The sequence below is a fragment of the Labeo rohita genome, chromosome 14, assembly GCF_022985175.1.
Source record: "Labeo rohita strain BAU-BD-2019 chromosome 14, IGBB_LRoh.1.0, whole genome shotgun sequence".
Classification (NCBI taxonomy): Eukaryota; Metazoa; Chordata; class Actinopteri; order Cypriniformes; family Cyprinidae; genus Labeo; species Labeo rohita.
Window position 1 is genome coordinate 17,693,252 of NC_066882.1, and position 18,211 is coordinate 17,711,462.

Genomic DNA, 18,211 nt, shown 5'->3' on the forward strand with positions numbered 1-18,211 from the left:
TTCTGTAATACAACTGAAAAAAAAAAAACAAAACACTAAAATACTGAGTTATGCATTAATAAAAATTAAATAACATATAATCTTCCCTATGTTGTTGAGATGTATTAATAGCCTTTTCTTTTAAATCAAATATAATTTATTAATTGTGAAATACAATCTACACAATTTCTTGACATAGATTTATTCAAAAGAATTTGAAGACACCTGCAGCTCACTGACTGGCATGTGTGTGTAAACAAAGATTCATTAGTGAAGAACAAAAAAAGGAACTGGAGCGGGAAGATTTATTTTTTTTTAACAAACAAAAAAAAAAAAAAAAAAGGATTTCTTATGCTCTGTCAAGTTCTGACAACCCTCTGATGCACTTCCTCTCACTGTGAAAGAAAGGAAGGAAGCTGCTTGGAAGGAAACCATCAGTCCAGGATGACCAGCTTCTTTGTGGGCATCAAAAAAAAAAAAAAAACAGCCAAATTTTGTCTCCTGACGCCAAGGGTTATATTTAGCTTGTTCGTTTACTTAAATGCTCAATATGTGGCTCTTAGGAACAATAAGAGATGTGCCCTCTTGCACTTTGATCTTACTGATTCATAGAGGTCAAAGCATAAAATCCCATCAGCCTTTTACGGTCTCCTTGACCCCTGCATACCCGTCTGCTTTCGAAAAAAAAAAAAACAAAGGCCGTAGAAGCTACACCCTTCACTACTCCCCCATATCGCCTACTCCAACTGGGGAATATTTTGCCCCATTAAGATCTACACCATCCATCAGCAAGTTAATGCATTGTGCTGAGGTTTTTGCTGTTAAGCCATAATGAGCTTCAAGCTCCATTAGAATAGCCTGCGCCATTCCCTATACGAAGTCTTTACACTTGAAGGGTGCCTTAAAGTCCACTTCATGGAACAGCTCTTTTCAGTCCACATGAACTGAGCGAGATTACATCATGCTGTAGTCTATGAACTAGCAAGTGGCTGTTTCAATTGTGAACTTAAGGTGTGGTACGTTATGGTTTCAGGGGTCAGTATTCCCCAACTCTCACACACACGTGCTGAACACTCAGGCCGAAGTACTGGGATTGCTGAATAAAGGCCAACTCTGAAGTGACCTGAGATGATTTCAAGGCTTCATCACTCTATGGGCGCAGACATCGAATATCACGTAATCTCTAGGAAATGCAGCTGTACAGAGTTGCATTCGCTAATGAATACCATACTGACCTGCCTCTATTGTCTGCAATGCTTAAATCCAGGTACAAACAACTCATGAAATTGATCCCCAGTGCGTTAAAATACTCTTTTCACAAATGCTTCGTTACGTCTCGAGGCTCAATCTAATGTGAAAGCTTAATGGGCGAACATGTTTATTTCTAAACAACAGGAACTTTGTGTGATTATATGATTACTGTGTGATAAATAGCACGCATATGTCAAGCAGACCGGCCGGTTTGCTATTATTCGTGTACATTGCATGATAATGTAATCATGTAATTCATACACTGCGCCGCTTCAGCTATTTTCAGCAAAACACATAATCTGTAGGAGAATCTTTGTAACCAATTAAAGTGGAAAAACAGGGCTAAATTGAATTAACCAGAAGGGGAAAAGAAGAATTGTATCGCTTATTTTCCGTCTGACAGCCTCTCACCTCAAGTGCCCTACACATTATTTAATTAGTATTGACTAGTGGTGTTGTCTGTGAATGAATCTTTAAAGTCAACAAATCATTCTTGTTCACTTCCATGCACTGACTCATTTTTCGTTCTCTGAACATATGCTTTACTGACTATAGCAAGAGCTTGAATAGCATTGCTGTGTGGTTTGTGAAGGAGCATTTAATTGCTTTGTCCTTTATTGGTTTGTTTTGTGAACAACCTGAATGCACTCAGGTGTCACTTCAACATAGGCTAATAAATGATGAAGAATGAATGAATCTTGTTTGTGAAATAAAATGCATACAAATTACTGACAACATACACAATTAAAATGCACGTTTACAATGTGCAAAAACAGTCACTTTGCATTAGGTGAACAATTCTTATTTGTAAGGGAACTCACAATATTTGAATAACTAAATTAATGCAAATCCAGCAACATCATTTTTTATTATTAGATGGGCATCATACTTCATTTGTGATGTTCATTCATTTTGTGAAAGAAATGTTTTGTTCAGTCAGTGCCACCCCCAGAATCGGAGAATCGTTTACTCCAATGATTCATTCCAACACCGATTCGTTCACGAACAAAACACGAATCATGTTCACTGTATCATAACAATGGCATCAAACGCACTTAAAATATAGATCTGCCTCGATGATTTTTAGTAAAACAAAAAACACAATTGTTGTGAATTACTGTAACCTAAGATCAATTTGAGAGCAAAATCAAATTAACCAGATGTGCAGGAGAAGAATCAATGGCTTCTTTTATGTCTGACAAAGCAGCCTGTCACTTTAAGTGCCCGTCTCGTTAGTATCGATTATTTTTCGTAGTTTCTCCAAATCATCACATACAATACAAACACTTGAGGGGAAAAAATAACACAAACTGAACTGCAAAACATTTTGTCTACTGAAAAAATTATAATACAGTCTTCAGTCGCCGGCTGAGCCACGTAAAAGGGTGGAGACTATACCAAGCAGGCAAAATGTCATCGCAACGCCTTTCAAATCATAATAGATCAATATTTTACACTTAAAACCTGTGACTAAAAGTCAGTTCTGTCTCACATCACGCAATGCCACTGCTGTATTTAATGTTAAACTGTTTCCGACGCAAAGCCGTGCTGACAAGCTTTGTCTAGCAGTGAAAGACGCAAAGTTTACAAACGTTTGCTTCATGTTTATGTAATAGACTGCAAAAACAGTGAAGAGAAAATACACGTGCATGCATTATAAGCTAATTGGGGACAATTCTATACATGCATGCATGGTAATTCATACCAGTTCTTTTCATTATACTGGTTATCCTAAGCTACATATACTAAAAAAGAAACTGTTGCACTGTCAACACTATAGAAGAAAAGCATATCATGCATGTGATACTTGTAACATCAGTCATGCAGCATACTGTAACATTTAACAGCCACCAGTGCACATAATAAATGATTTAAAAGACTGTCTTCTGACCTGTTGCGTCCTGTCTGAAGGATTCACCATCACCGCCTGCCGAAAACTGTTATCCACATAGGACGCCATGGTTTTCAAAACAATCGCGCACAGCACTCAAGTCCAGTAATCCAAGGCGAATCTCGCAAGTGGCTTTTTAGGGGTACAAAAACGTTTTTATATAGCAGCAACTGCAGAGGAGAGCCTGTCCCCAGGCCACAACCTAAGCCAGGAGCTCTCTTACTGTCCCTCGTCCCAATCCTACAAAACCAGACAGTCTGCTTTTTCTATTCCAGCCGCTGAAGCTTCGACTGGGACTTGACAGGCGATTTTGGGTTAATGAAAGGTTTTTGCAGGCAAGCGGTACGTCTGTGTTTTACGCAGACGAGTGCATTTTTCAGCATTCCGTTTGTCCCCTGTTCGCTATTCCATCTTCTTCAGTTTTCCATTTTAAAACAATGTGCAATCCATGCGCTGGGTGATTGTCCATTTTAAGCCATTTGCAAAGCAGTGGAGGGTCAAAGGCAGCATTTATAAATAGTGTTTTAGCGTCTAAACGCGACGGATGGTCTGCCGTCTGGGCTCGCTGTTGTAAGCCACCACCATGGTGACCGACCGCCTCAAGAGGTTTCATGGGCGAGTCCATTCAGCACAATAATGCGCCCACAGAACAATTTACCCACAACACATAATGCTTTGTCTCCATCCACTGGCTGAAGACCTTATTGCATGCTTTGAGTCATACATCCCATATTAATTTAGGTATGGGGACAATGATGATCCAGATATTAAATGCGTAATTCTTTTTTACTTTAACTTTGCAATACTTATATGTTTATGTAATGTCCATCTGTTACTTATTATGCAGCTTTGCATTTCCCACAGGGACAAATATGGCCACTGTCATGTTTATCTGTATTTATGATTGATGATATAAGGTAATACTCATTATATAGTCATAATAGAACTTTTCATGTATGTGCCAAATATGAAAGCTTTCTACCAAATCTGTCTAAATCTAGACAGATAAATTAAATTAACAATTCTTTTAAAAATGTACATCTTCACAGATGTTACCAGTGGGAATATCTTTAGTTCATTGCTGGTTAGGATGGAACAAAAGATGAGTCAGCAAATATGAAAAATATAGTGCGAAAAAAAAAAATCAGTAAACATGACACTTACATGATGATGGAAATCAGTTATCTGAGACTCAACTAAAGCCTTATTTTTATATAAACAAACGCAAACCGGTTTAAAAACATTGTTTGAATATTAAATATTAAATACCTGCTGATTTGCTTTCTACAAACAAATACTGTCTTTGCATTTATAAACCGGTAATGTCAAATCTTATGCATTAGGCAGATGCTATTATTCAAAGCAACTTACACTGCCATTTAAAAAGTTTGGGATCAGTAAGATTTTTAATGTTTTTTAAGTCTATTCTGCTCATCATGACTGGATTTATTTGTTCAAAAATACAGAAAACATTAATAATATGAAATATCATTGCAATTTAAAATAGTGGTTTTCTATTTTAATGTACTTTAAAATACAGTTTATTCCTGTGACTCAAAGCTGAGTTTTCAGCATCGTTACCCCAGTGTTCAGTGTCACATGATCCTTCAGAAATCATTCTAATATACTGATTGATTATCAAAGTTGGAAACAGTTGTGCTTCTTAATATTTTTTGGAACATGTGGTACTTTTTTTCTGGATTCTTTGATGAATAAAAAGTTAATAAGAACAGCATTTGTTTAAAATCTTAAATAACAAATCTTATATTAATTCTTTTGTAACAATATACACTATACTGTCCAACATTTCTCTGCATTTTTTTTTTTTTTTTTTTTTTTTTTTGAAAGAAATTAATAGTTTTATTCGGCAAGGATGTGTTAAATTAAATAAAAAGGTAAAAGGTGATAGTAAAGACTTACATTGTTAGACAAAAGTTTCTATTTTAAATAAATGCTGTTCTTTTTTAGCTTTTTATTCATCAAAAAAATCCAGAAAAAAAGTATCACATGTTCCAGAAAAATAAATAAACAAATAAACAGCACAACTATTTCCTACACTATCTTTCAAATTAAATAATGTTTTAATGTATATTGAGATAGAAAACAGTTATTTTAAATTGCAATAATATTTCATAATATTACAGGTTTTCTGTATTTTTGATCAAATAATTATTTTAATAAATAACATAAAAAATTTTACTGATCCCAAACATTTGAACAGCAGTGTATATTGCATTGAAAGTATACTTTTTATCAGCTCATGTATTCCCTGAGAGAATCAAAACCATGACCCATTTAGGCCTATTTATTTGCTTGTTTGTATGTTTGTAGATTTACACACTACACTTCAGATAGGCCATTCCTTTAATTATTTATTATTCAATCAATAGTCTTTTGCCTGCTTGTTTATTTGTCTGTAGGCTATTTATTATTCTCCATTTTACGTAAATTAATTTATTATTATTGATGTTAAGAATAAAAAAACGATTAGGCTTATTGTTTTAAATGTATAGGCAATGCACTAAACAAAATCCGTGTTGACTGACTTCAGTTTAATAAATAATCCATATAAACAGTATAATACATCCCGACTAAACACTGGTTCCGTGGAGACAAACGGCTCCATGGCAACGGCGCATGAGCGAGTGACTGAGTGACCTCCTGCCCAGACTTGTTTTACAGTCGCTGAGATGCGCTTACCGATATTTCAAAGATTTGGCAACAGTTTTTAGATCAAGGTAGCCTAAACAAAGCAAAGATGATGAAGAGAGCACAACAGGACTCTACACCCTCTCAAGCGCACAGAGAAACCCAGAGCTCGTCTGGACAGAGGATACTGTTCACAGGTATTTATGAACGTCTCTGAAACTATGTTAGTAAGACACTTTATTTAACGTTAATCAGTAGCAAGTTTAGGAATCCAGTGATCTTTTTGGGTGCCATATCTAGGTCCAGACGGCATTGGAGATTTCCGTCCCAGGTTGGACTATTTCCCCCGCAGCATTGGAATCGGACCGTTATCTCCAGATGCTACGAGTGATCTCAACTACCTCTTCCGGCCTGCATCGCACGCGACCCCGCCGTTACCGAGACACAGCTACGTCGGAGAAGTTGGCTGGGGTCTGCAGTACTCCACTTTACTCAATAGACCAGCTGTCATCAACAACAAACAATATGTGGTCATTATTGCATGTTCAACTGTATTTATTTAATTATTTATTTTTTCCTCGTCAATACACCTTATGTTTCCAGTAAGAGTGGGCGCGGGCATTTGCACATTTTATGGGTCTGGCTTCCGGTCTCATCTGCTTCCAGCTCATTTTAGCTGTACAAAACAGCTCGTTTTGCTGTAGTTTGATATTGTATATTGGTGTGTTTTGCCATGTTATTTTAATGTATCATCTTAGTTATTAACACGTTGGTTTGTAATGCAAACAGTTTTACCGTTTACTGCCCCTATTCTTGTCACTATTTCCCGATAGCGTCTACTGAACCGGAAATCTCGTCCATAGGCTTATTCCCGCGTTTAAGAATAAATAAGGTGGAGATATATATATATATCCACCTTATTTATATATATATATATATATATATATAAGAATAAATAAGGTGGATAAATATATAGATATAGAGAGAGAGAGAGAGAGAGAGAGAGAGAGAAGCTTTCTTTTTGTAGCCAAGACAATATATACAGAAACTGACTTTAAAAAATAAATCTATGAGAAATATTGGTGTAAAAGGTAAAACAACTAACCCCATTTTCCCTTGTTATATTTGTAGACATAAATATAAATAAACACTACCTTTCAAAGTTTTGGGATTAGTATAAGATGTATAAGATGTATCACATTTTTCAACTGTTTCTTGAGCATCAAATCAGCATGTTATAATGATTTCTAAAGGATCATGTGACACTGAAGACTGGAATAATGGCTGCTGAAAATTCAGCGTTGCATCACAGGAATAAATTGACTTTTCCAATATATAAAAAATAGAAAACTGTAATAATATTTCGCAATATTACAATAGTTTACTGTATGTTTGTGCAAAAGAACACTGCTTTGTCAGCCGTAAACATTTGAATGGTAGTGTAAATAATTCTGAATTCTGTCTCTTCTATGATCAGAATATAACTTTTAATTTATGTGTTTGTCTAACATGCATGTATTATGTGTTTTATTATAATTATTATTATTATTATTATTAGATAAATCTGAAAAAACTGGTTTTGATAGTATTGCCATGCTGTACGTGTCTGAATTATGAAATATGTTTTTCTTCCCTTTTGTGTCAGCTTGACAGATTTCAATCAGCCGTGCAGGACAGAATGACTCATAGCCCATGGTGAGCTACCAGTAACTAGGGAGGGAAGGGTTAGATTACATCCAGCTCCCTCTATTACTCTAGATGGTGATGGGTTTCACTGGCAGGAAATGGGTAGAGTGGATGGAGAGGAAGCTTTTCTCCTCTAGTAATCAATAATTCAACGCTTGCACACAGGCAGAATCAGTCCCAGTTTCAGGACAAACAACTGACCTGCGGGAAGCTTGCTTGGAACCACAGTGCACTTGATACCTACAGCGACGACAACAAACAGTTCCCGCTTAACCAGGTGAGATATAAACAAATGATACACACACTGCACCCTGTATAACCTCACTCCGTGATTGTTATATTAAGAATACACTTGAATTCATTATCTGAATTAAATAACATCACACTAAACATTCTCTCATTGTTCTTCTCCATATCCGCAGTAAAGACAGTGAACGCATACTGAGAAAGCACAACCAGACGGCTTTACTTCTTCACAGATATGGATCAGCTCTGAAATATGACATGAGGGAGAATGATTGTTGAATGCTGGGTTTTGATCATTAACGTATCCATATAACATTTTGTCAGCTCTTATAAAACCACATTAAATGCATTTTTTGCTGTACTGATCATTCTTGGTTAATTTGCCTGCACTGTGTCAATTGGAGAGGAAAAAAAAAAACGTCTTATTTTATGAGGTTTATAATACCATAAATTAGTATTTAAGGGTATTACCAGAATATTTAGTCCCAAATGAATGCAAACTTTAGAAAAAAAGTACAGAAACAAAGCAGTTTACTTTATTCCCTTTACTGTTTACCTCATATCTGTGGTTCAAATTGTCAGGAGCTGGTAAGTCTCAATAATATCGAGATCAAATCCTCTTAACAAGGGTCACTATAGATTCAGACAGTCGATAGGACCTAGAAAGCAATAATCCTGCAGCTAAAAGAGGTTTATATGTGATCCCGTCTCTATCAGTGGACAATCCCAGTTAATAATAGTACACAGCCCACTCCAGCCTTTTCCAGTATCTTGAGAACAACAGACATGACCTTGTTCAGCTGCAATTCTCACTTTTTCATTACATTTTTTTGAGCTCGAAAGTATTGCAGTCTTTGAGGAAATCTAGTCTGGGTTTTTACAAATGATTAGGTACACTAGTGTATTGATGTTTTTGAGTCAAATGAGTCTTTTCTAATAAAAAAAGAAAAAATCTGTGGCAAAAACCATTGATTGCAAAGACCACTGACTGTTCAGTAATACAACTATCTACCTTATTCCTTATATTAATGCAAAAGCTTATGGGCAAAACTTCCAGGTTCATTAGCTGCTATAGGGACATAAGGAGAAGAATAAAAACTTGCAGTAATTGGTAAAACTGTTTGCACTACAATGCAATGTGTTCAGAAATAAGATAATACATTAAAATAATATCGTAAAACACACCAATCTGCAATATCAAGCAGCAAAACCAGCTGTTTTGTACTACAGCTACAAATAGCTGGACGCTGACCAGACCCATAAAACATACAAATGGCCGCGCCCAGCAGGGTTGCCAGGTTTTTACAACAAAACCAGACCAACAGCTTCTCAAAACTAGCCTAATCATGTTTTGGTGGGGGTCCCCCGGTAAAATCGCGTTCTAATGTTCAAAATAAGCAATTTTCGCGGGATTCCCTTAGTAAAATTCGAATTTTAGAAGATCACGTTTTTGAGGTAGTTTAAAACCGCGGACTTGGCAACACTGGCGCCCAGTCTTACGCGAAAAATAAAGTGGATAAGTAAAAACTATAACTATATCAAAATGTTAATACAAACTATAGTAGTAATGAAGTTGACATATCATGCTTTTGACAGGAAATATGAGCACAATTATACTTTGTGCTTTTTCTCTAAGGAGGTGAAACATGGAACGACTCTTGCCTAGTTTTGAACGAGTTTTAATAAGTATCTGACTATGAAAAGCTGCAAAACCGTACATAGGAGGTGGTATATTTTTCAAACAAATCATTGCAGCGCCTCCGTGTACTAGTCTCCAGAGCAGTAGAGGGCGCTACACGCTAACTTATGCTTCAGTTACAACTTTACTAGTGCTTTCCTTTTCAGAGAATATTCCAGTTACCCGTTCAGTCAGGCTAGCACACTTTTTCCTAACAAAATCAAAGAAAATGTCAAACCCAACTCCTGTAGCCAAGCCTGGAAGCGCAGACAACCCTCGGGTATTCTTTGACGTAGATATCGGTGGTGAAAGAGGTCAGGATGTCTTATTTTTCTTTTGAAAGAAGCTGAATGACTGCATGCTTCTGTGTTCTGCCACATGCCAGTAGCTGCTCAAAAGAAAGACACAGGAAGAAATAGATGCACTAAAACCAACCACAGATTCAACTATTTAGAAAAACAGAGTGAATTATTTTATTTTGGCAGTGCACGGTGTTATTAAACGTTTGCTGGTACTATACACGAGTCATTGTAGTACATGTCCCCTTCATATGGGTTCAAATCAAATCGTTTTGATTAGATTATAATCATACACAGGGGTGATTTCTTAATTTTTCCCCTTTCTCTAAACAAAATGTTTCAGTAATATCCCTACAAAAATATTTTTGTCAGCAGTAGTATTATTAAGACAACAACAAAAATACAAACTACAAACAGGCAATAAATAAGAAAAAAAGATGATCACTCTGCACATTTCTACTCTTCTTTAAGTAACTCCTTTGCAGATTAAACAGGTTTTAAGTTTTTTTTTTTTTATTGATGTATGTAGAGCAGACTCAATATGGTCAGACTGGCCAGATTTGATCTGATATGAATTAAAGTAAAATGTACAATTTCAACATCAGTCAAAATATGCCATATCTACAACATAGCCAGATATTTTTTAAGTAATGTAATACTTCTTTCTTGCTGTTTTTGTCTCTTTGCAGTGGGCCGTGTAGTGTTTGAGCTCTTTGCTGATGTGGTCCCTAAAACGGCAGAAAATTTCCGTGCTCTTTGTACCGGCGAGAAAGGGATTGGTAAAAGCACTGGAAAACTGCTGCACTTCAAGGGCTGTCCATTCCACCGCAGTGAGTGTCCCCGACCTCACGTTTCCATGGAGATACATGTAATGATCTAATGCGCTAGGTTGATACCAACATGAAAAACCTGAAGAAATCAGGCAACTGCAATTTCTAGGCCTGGAAAAATTATGGATATTACTATATAATGTACTGAATGTACTTTTTCCCCTGTAATGTCAAGCTCTAAACATATTTATTTTCATTTAATGCTTGCTAGAGTATAATCATATATATATATTGCAATTTAAAATAACAGTTTTCTATTGTAATATACTTAAAAAATATAATTTATTTCTCTGTTGCAGAGCTGAATTTTTATCAGCCATTACTCCAGTCTTCAGTGTCACGTGATTCTTCAGAAATCATTCTGATATGCTGATTTATTATCAGTGTAGAAAACAGTTGCTTAATATTTTTTGGAACCTATGATACCTTTTGTCAGGATTCTTTAATGAATAAAAAGTTACAAAGAAAATCATTTATTCAAAATAGATTTTTTTTTTAAACAATGTAAGTCTTTACTGTCACTCTCTATCAATTTAACATATCCTTGCTGAATAAAAGTATTAATTTCTTTCAAAGAAAGAACGAAAGAAAGAAAAGATTTACTGACCCAAACTTTGAACTGTACTTTATATTGTTACAGAAGATTTCTATTTTAAATAAATGCTGTTCTTTCTAACTTTTTATTCATCAAAGAATCCTTAAGTATCACAGGTTCCAAAAAAAGTTAAGTAGCATGTTTCCAACATTATATATATAAATGTGTATATCAGAATGATTTCTGAAGGATCATGTGACACTGAAGACTGGAGTAATGATGCTGAAAATTCAGCTTTGCATCACAGGAATAAATTCTATTTTAAAGTATATTAAAATAGAAAACCACTATTTTAAATTGCAATAATATTTCACAATATTCCTGTTTTTCTGTATTGTTAATCAAATAAACACAGCCTTGATGAGCAGAATAAACATTGAAAAAACAATAAAAATCTTACTGATCCCAAACTTTGGTATCGGACATACAACTGGAAATCCACTCTCTCTAAAAAAAAAGAATTATTCAGTAATCATTAATATATAGATTTAGTGATCACAAATATATTTTTGTATTTCTTTTTGTATGCCTCAGTTATCAAGCAGTTTATGATCCAGGGTGGAGATTTTTCTAATCAGAATGGAACCGGAGGAGAGAGCATCTATGGGGACAAGTTTGAGGATGAAAACTTTCACTATAAGGTACCCCAGAGCTAGATATTTCACCCAAAGATAATAAGGTATAATAATTTACATAACCTCTTTTTGTTCCAATCCTGTAACAGAAAAGCAGTTAACGCTTCTCTTGAAAATGGTAGAAATCATGATAAGATTCTGATCCCACCACCACTCCCCAACAGCTGTCAAACCTTGTTTAATACGCAGAATTTTCCTTTTTTTTAGTGAATTTTTCCTTTAATTAATCAAAGCCATCAGTCTGTGTAATTGCTATGAGATTAAATAAACCAAATACAGCACTTGATCTATCTCCCTGAGGCATCCGCTAATTTCCTGCTGTGTGCTCTGAGGAACAAATGAGACATAGATAAACCACCTGTTTTTCTTGTCAAATGAAGTGGTGCTTTATTAATCCGTTGGTTTTTCTTTGGTTTCCCCTCTAGCATGACAGAGAGGGGCTGCTTAGCATGGCGAATGCTGGCCCCAACACCAATGGCTCACAGTTCTTCATAACAACAGTTCCCACACCGCACCTGGATGGCAAACACGTTGTCTTTGGCCAGGTGCTGAAGGGAATGGGGGTGGTGAAAATGCTGGAGGGGATGGAAACAAAGGACGACAATCCTGTGAAGGTTAAACATCTTTTACTCTTTAAATACATTCTGGGATTGTGACAACTGCGTAGAAATATAAAGGGACAGATCTAAACTGATTCTGAAGGACAGCTACTTCTGAGACTTTCTTTTACAGGCATTTAGTCACCCTAATCAAGATTTAATAGTCATGAAATTTAGTCGGTCACATATTCAGCAAAAATGAACTAGCTAAGTGTGATGAATTAGTGTTTTGGAAGAAGACATTGTGTGTGATCATTTCTCTCTCCAATAAGGAAATTAAGTATTATTCCAGTGAGCAATTGAATATTTAGATTGATTTTAACTGTCTCATCTGTCTCTGTCTCAGCCCTGCATTATTGCTGAATGTGGAGAGCATAAAGCAGGCGATGACTGGGGCATTGCACCTAACGACGGATCAGGAGACACATACCCAGACTTCCCTGAGGACTCTGACGTGGACTTTAATGATGTCATTATATTTCTTCATTTTTACTTGGATATAACATGTGTATATATATATATAACCAGCTCCAGAAAATACAGAATCAATTTAACTTAAAAAGACTTTTATAATATTTTATATATATATAATATATATTTTTAAATATAGAATCAATTTTATAAAAGACTTTTATAATATTTTATATATATGTGTATATATATTTTTATATATATATAAAAGTTATAAAAGTATTTTTAAGTTAAATTGATTCACACACATGCATACACGTATATATTATTTATTTATATATATATATATATATATATATATATATATACACACACACTTGTATATATCTATACACTTGTATATGTGTGTGTATGTACATTTTATATATGTGTATAAATAAGAATTCGAAATATGCATATTTATTAACTTAAAATACATTTATATAATATGAAATAATAATTTAAATTGTTATTATACTAAATTATTATAATAAATTCAATAATTTAAATAATCTTAAATATAATTCAATTATATGTATAATTTTTCTATATATATATATATATATATATATATATAAATAAATAAATAATCAATTTATGTGTGTGTAAAAAAAGTTAAGTGACAAGCAATTTTGTGCACAAAATTATAGAAAAAAACAATGTCACAAATAATAAATTGGGAAAATTTTGATTCTTGGCAATACTATTTGGCTGATTAATAGAAGTGGTTATTTCAGTTAATGTAATTTCCAAAACTATTGACTCTTCAATGGATATTAATACATCAGTAGAAAACCTCAATAGATCAAATAGAAAAAAACACTATCTGTCCTTATATATTACATATTGCAATGTATTATATATTATGAAATTTGATTTACATGCTAAAAAAAAAAAATTACATTTTCTTTTTAGGCAGACAAAGTCATGTCTGTGGCAGAGGATGTGAAAAACATCGGGAACAACTTCTTCAAGGCTCAGAACTGGCAGTCGGCCATCAAGAAATATTCAAAAGCTCTCAGGTGATCACTTGTCAAGTCTGCCATTAAGCCCCATTATTAAATTTTCTTTCACCGTGACATTAAGGAGACAGCTTTTCACACTTTCACATTTCAATTTGTCAAACACTTTTAAGCATGCTCTTATAGCTGAGTTTTCTTTCCTCGAAATGACTTATGTCATGATGACATTGCCGTAAGTACCCGTTTGATATACAAGATTTCTAACTGTGTAATCTAAGTGAGCATTGCTATACAACACTGTGACTGCAACATGTCTGTATGCATCATTGTAACCCAGCAAGTGTCACTAAAGGGTTTTTTTTTTGGTGTACAGGTATCTAGAGACTTGCGGCAATACCTTAGATAATGACAGTGCCCAAAAGAAGCTGGAGGCCACAGCCCTGAGCTGTATTCTCAACACAGCTGCCTGCAAACTCAAACTGAAACTCTGGCAAGAAGCTATCGAGAGCTGCGATGAGGTAACATGGGACCTTCTGACATTGAGCCGACTGAACGGTGTCCGGTTGCATTGGGGTTACAAGATATAAGCAGCAAAGGGCCTTGAGATGTTTTGTAACATATCTCAGCTATTCACCACTCTTGAAATAACTGTCACAGTTGCTACCAATTATAGATCACCAGATGCACTGTCTCTCTATTCAGGGGACAGTTTAAATGGATTCATATTGGATTCAGTGTATTTTCTTTTAGTTTGTAAGGTGAATGTGATGTTTTGTATATTATAACAAAGCTGTGTTTTGTTTTATTTTTGTTTGTTTTTTTTTCCTCAGGCCCTGGAACTGAACCAAACAAACACTAAAGCGTTGTTTAGGAGAGCTCAGGCCTGGCAGGGACTTAAAGAATTCAACAAGGCCATGGTACCAACACTACATAGACTAAAATACACATTCAACTCACTCTAAATCAATGGTTCCCAAACTTTTTAAGTGAAACAAACAGAGCAGACCACCTGAGATCTCAAATCTCAGACAACTACCAAAACAGTTGCTTACAGTTTTTGCACTCATTGTCGCTAATGAGTGTAAAGACAATTATTAATTCAACCCTGGTGTTTTTTTGTCAGCTAGTTTACCTTTTTTATTGTTTTGTTTTAGGGGCTTAACAGCGTAGTGCTAAAACCATAATGTAATTGTTAAAATGGCCAAGGATCAGCATTCTCTGCCTAAAAGTGATTGAAATTTGGAGGGATGGTAGTACTCATACCATCTACAATGTCACCAAGGCTTACCCCAACTGGCCTGATGGTGACACTACAGCAACCAAAGCTAAAAAATTGCTCGTAACTCCTAAATCATTTTCCTAAATTTTCAGGTATTTTGGATTTTTTGAAAAAACGTATTTTCGCAAACTAGTCCTAGGTTTTTCACCCGATTGGAACCAAACCAGTGCAGAAAGATTCTCTGAAGAGCAAATATCAATACTTACATAAAAAAAAAGTTAAACTTTCAACTCACTGTCTTGACAGGACAGTAAAATGTTCATAAGGGGCGGAGCCACTTTTACAAAAACACCTATCACTCTTGAACAGAAACAGATATTTTCACCAAACTTGTAACACGCATGTAAAAGCTCAATATAAGGTTACAGTGAAAAAAAAAAATCTGAGTTTGGCCATTTGGTGGTGCTATAATGGGAAAAAAAAACAAAGGCTATAACTATGCACACATTAGTCCAATCAACTTGAAAATTGGTGTGCAGTGTCTTTGTCCAAGACGCCATGTCTGTCTATGAGGACATCTGCCTATCTTCAAAAACATGGCCACCATCGGTCAATGAAATTTGAGCACCTGTTAGACAAGGTTAACAGAGGCCAATCTGAATGAAACTCGGTGGGCATGTTTGACTCATGGCCCTAGAAGTCTGTAGGAATTTTGAATAAAATCGAATTTGACACCTCTGTAATCATGTGGCGTTTCACACATCCACACAATATGCATATCATTTAATAGATCTCCTCAAACTCAGCAACTTTGCCTCAAGAACTATTGCTGTCAATCAAATTGGTCATTAAATATAGTTGATTATGTAAAAGAAAAAAAAAGTTTTGCAAACTAGTACAAGTTTTTCACCCAATCGAAACCAAATCAGTGCAGAAAGATTCTCTGAGAGTGAATTTCATTAAGATTAAAAAGTTAAACTTTCGACTCACTCTCATGACAGGACACCATAATGTTAGTAAGGCGCAAAGCCACTTTTATTAAAACGCCTGTAACTGAACTGTTAGAGATATTTTTGCCGAACTCAGAACATGTATGCAAGAGCTCAATCTGAGGACACGGTTTGCTGGCACTATAACAAGGAAAAATAAAAAATAAAAACAGCAATAACTACACACCTGTTCCGATCAACTTAAAAACTGGTATGCAGTGTCTTTGTCCAAGGTGCCATGTCTGTCTGTGAGGTCATCTGCGTATCTCGAAAAACATGGCCACCATCAGCCAATGAATTTTGAGCACCTATTAGACAAGGTTAACAGAGGACGATCTGAATGAAACTTGGTGGGCATAGGCCTAGAGCACGTCTTAAACGGAGCCCTGCAGAGCTTAGTTCCAACCCTGCTTCAACACACATGCCATGTAGCTTTGAAATAAGCCTGAAGGACTTAATTAGCTGGATCAGGTGAGTTTAATTAAGGTTGAATTTAAATTCTGCAGGGCTGTGGCACTCCAGGAACTGACGCTACGTCTACATTAATCCGGAGACATTTGAAAACATTTGAGTTTTCGTTTTAAAACACTCTCTGTCCACAGTTTTCAAGCGTTTTCCAGAAGTTTTTCATCCACACTGAAACATCAGTTACATCTGTCTTAATTCACATTTAAATCCTCAGAAAAGATTAATCAGATGGAACAGACATAAGTTTTCACACAATTCTTCTAGCAGTATCATTTTATTTACAGAAATCTCTCATCATTCACTGACACATCCGTGTTGTGCTCACTCTCCTCAAACTCAGCATCTTTACCTCAAAAACTACTGCTGTCAATCAAATCATACAAATATAATCATATAAAAAAGTATTTTCAATTATGTAAAAGAAAAAAACTACTTTTCCTAACTAGTCCTAGGTTTTTCGCTCAACCTCAATAAAACTTTTGCAGTACAACTCTCTGGACTTCCCAAAAAAAAATGTGAACTTTACCCTTTGTATAGCTATAATGGGGTTATTTAGAAAAGGGGCGTGGTCAAGTGCATGCAAAGGTCTGCATCTCCAAAACGAAAACTAGGTGGCGCTATAACTGTTAAAACACTTTAAAAACCATGCATCTCCTTAGTAAATTGCCTATATAGCCACAAATAGTTTGCAAAGCACTGCACTAAATGACTCAAAGAAAACAATGAAATTCTGCACCATTTACTCAACCTCATGTCGTTCCAAACCTGTATGACTTTATTTCTTCTATGGAGCACAAAAGGAGAAATGATGAAGGATGTGCTGGTATTTCTTTCCATGCAGGTGGAAACTCAATTGGCACTTTCAGGTTTCATTATGAATAATCTTTGACAGTTTAATTCTATTCTTTAGGTCTAAGAGTTTTGCTTTTGTCAGAGAAAATCACTCTAATTATAAATGTGGCACAAAGACAGATATTAAAAGTTAAAATCTGGATGTATTTAATGAATCAGTCTTACAAAAAAAGAAAATTGCTCCAATTTACACAAGAGGTTATTTCTGGGTATTGACGTAACAGCACTCATCTTTTCTGTTTTTACCTGCAGATTGATCTGAAGAAAGCACAGGAGATCGCACCAGAGGACAAAGGTTAACAGCTCTTTACAAATCCTGAATTTGATTTAAAAAAACGTTGATTTGTGAACTTTTTTTTTTTTTTAACATTTTGCGTTCTGTGGTTTCAGCGATTGGAAACGAAATGCTGAAGGTGAAGCAGCAAGTGAAGGAAGAGAAAGAGAAAGAAAAGAAGATTTATGCCAAAATGTTTGCGTAACAAACAGCAGTGACCTCACTCCACACCGACCTACCTGCATATGTTGACTTACATTGCACTTGTGTCTTAGTGTTTTAGTCTAGAGCTGGAAATAAAAGGCCTTGGAGTCTTTCATTTAGGATAAATATGAAATGTCCAATTTGGAAGGAGATTCATTTTGTCTACTGTGTTATAAAACAGTTTGTCTGTGAGCGAATGAAAAAGGGTTCAGTGCATTTTTAGTAAGCTAAAGATGTCTTGTATTGATTACTGATCAAGAAACAATAGGCTGACCTTAAATACTTTGCAGATGATATTGTTTGTTGCTGGGTTCATTTGTTTTAACGGCTGTTCATTCTGACAAATGGTGGATAAAAAAGCTTGTTTTTTGTTTTTGTGAAATTAGAATGGGTCATGTTAGTTGTGTGAAATAAAACATGGTTATTTTCAGGGATTTCTGCGTTTGTAGTTCTAT

The 18,211-nt window shown here is 35.3% G+C and overlaps 3 protein-coding genes across 9 annotated transcripts in view; 2 read left to right on the forward strand and 1 right to left on the reverse strand.

Moving 5' to 3' along the window:
• The window catches only part of rapgef2b (Rap guanine nucleotide exchange factor 2b), a 128,555-nt gene extending 124,826 nt beyond the window's left edge, over positions 1-3,729 (reverse strand). For all 7 annotated transcript variants that reach the window (XM_051128250.1, XM_051128248.1, XM_051128247.1 and 4 more), the window contains exon 1: positions 3,122-3,729. In XM_051128250.1, coding sequence (XP_050984207.1) covers positions 3,122-3,190 — 69 coding nt within the window. In that variant the 5' untranslated portion in view covers positions 3,191-3,729. The remainder of the gene's footprint in view (positions 1-3,121) is intronic.
• A 2,015-nt stretch (positions 3,730-5,744) lies between these two features.
• LOC127176548 (uncharacterized protein C4orf45) lies at positions 5,745-8,067 on the forward strand. Its single transcript, XM_051128300.1, has 5 exons — positions 5,745-5,967; positions 6,071-6,300; positions 7,416-7,465; positions 7,622-7,733; positions 7,879-8,067. Exons 1-5 carry the CDS (start codon positions 5,880-5,882, stop codon positions 7,879-7,881), a joined length of 483 nt encoding a protein of 160 aa, XP_050984257.1. The 5' UTR covers positions 5,745-5,879; the 3' UTR covers positions 7,882-8,067.
• A 1,449-nt stretch (positions 8,068-9,516) lies between these two features.
• Positions 9,517-18,190, forward strand: ppid (peptidylprolyl isomerase D). Its single transcript, XM_051128290.1, has 10 exons — positions 9,517-9,694; positions 10,369-10,509; positions 11,639-11,745; positions 12,165-12,353; positions 12,685-12,807; positions 13,704-13,810; positions 14,124-14,268; positions 14,581-14,667; positions 17,531-17,573; positions 17,669-18,190. The coding sequence occupies exons 1-10, from the start codon at positions 9,610-9,612 to the stop codon at positions 17,755-17,757; spliced, it is 1,116 nt and encodes a 371-aa protein (XP_050984247.1). The 5' UTR covers positions 9,517-9,609; the 3' UTR covers positions 17,758-18,190.
• The last annotated feature ends 21 nt before the right edge of the window (positions 18,191-18,211 follow it).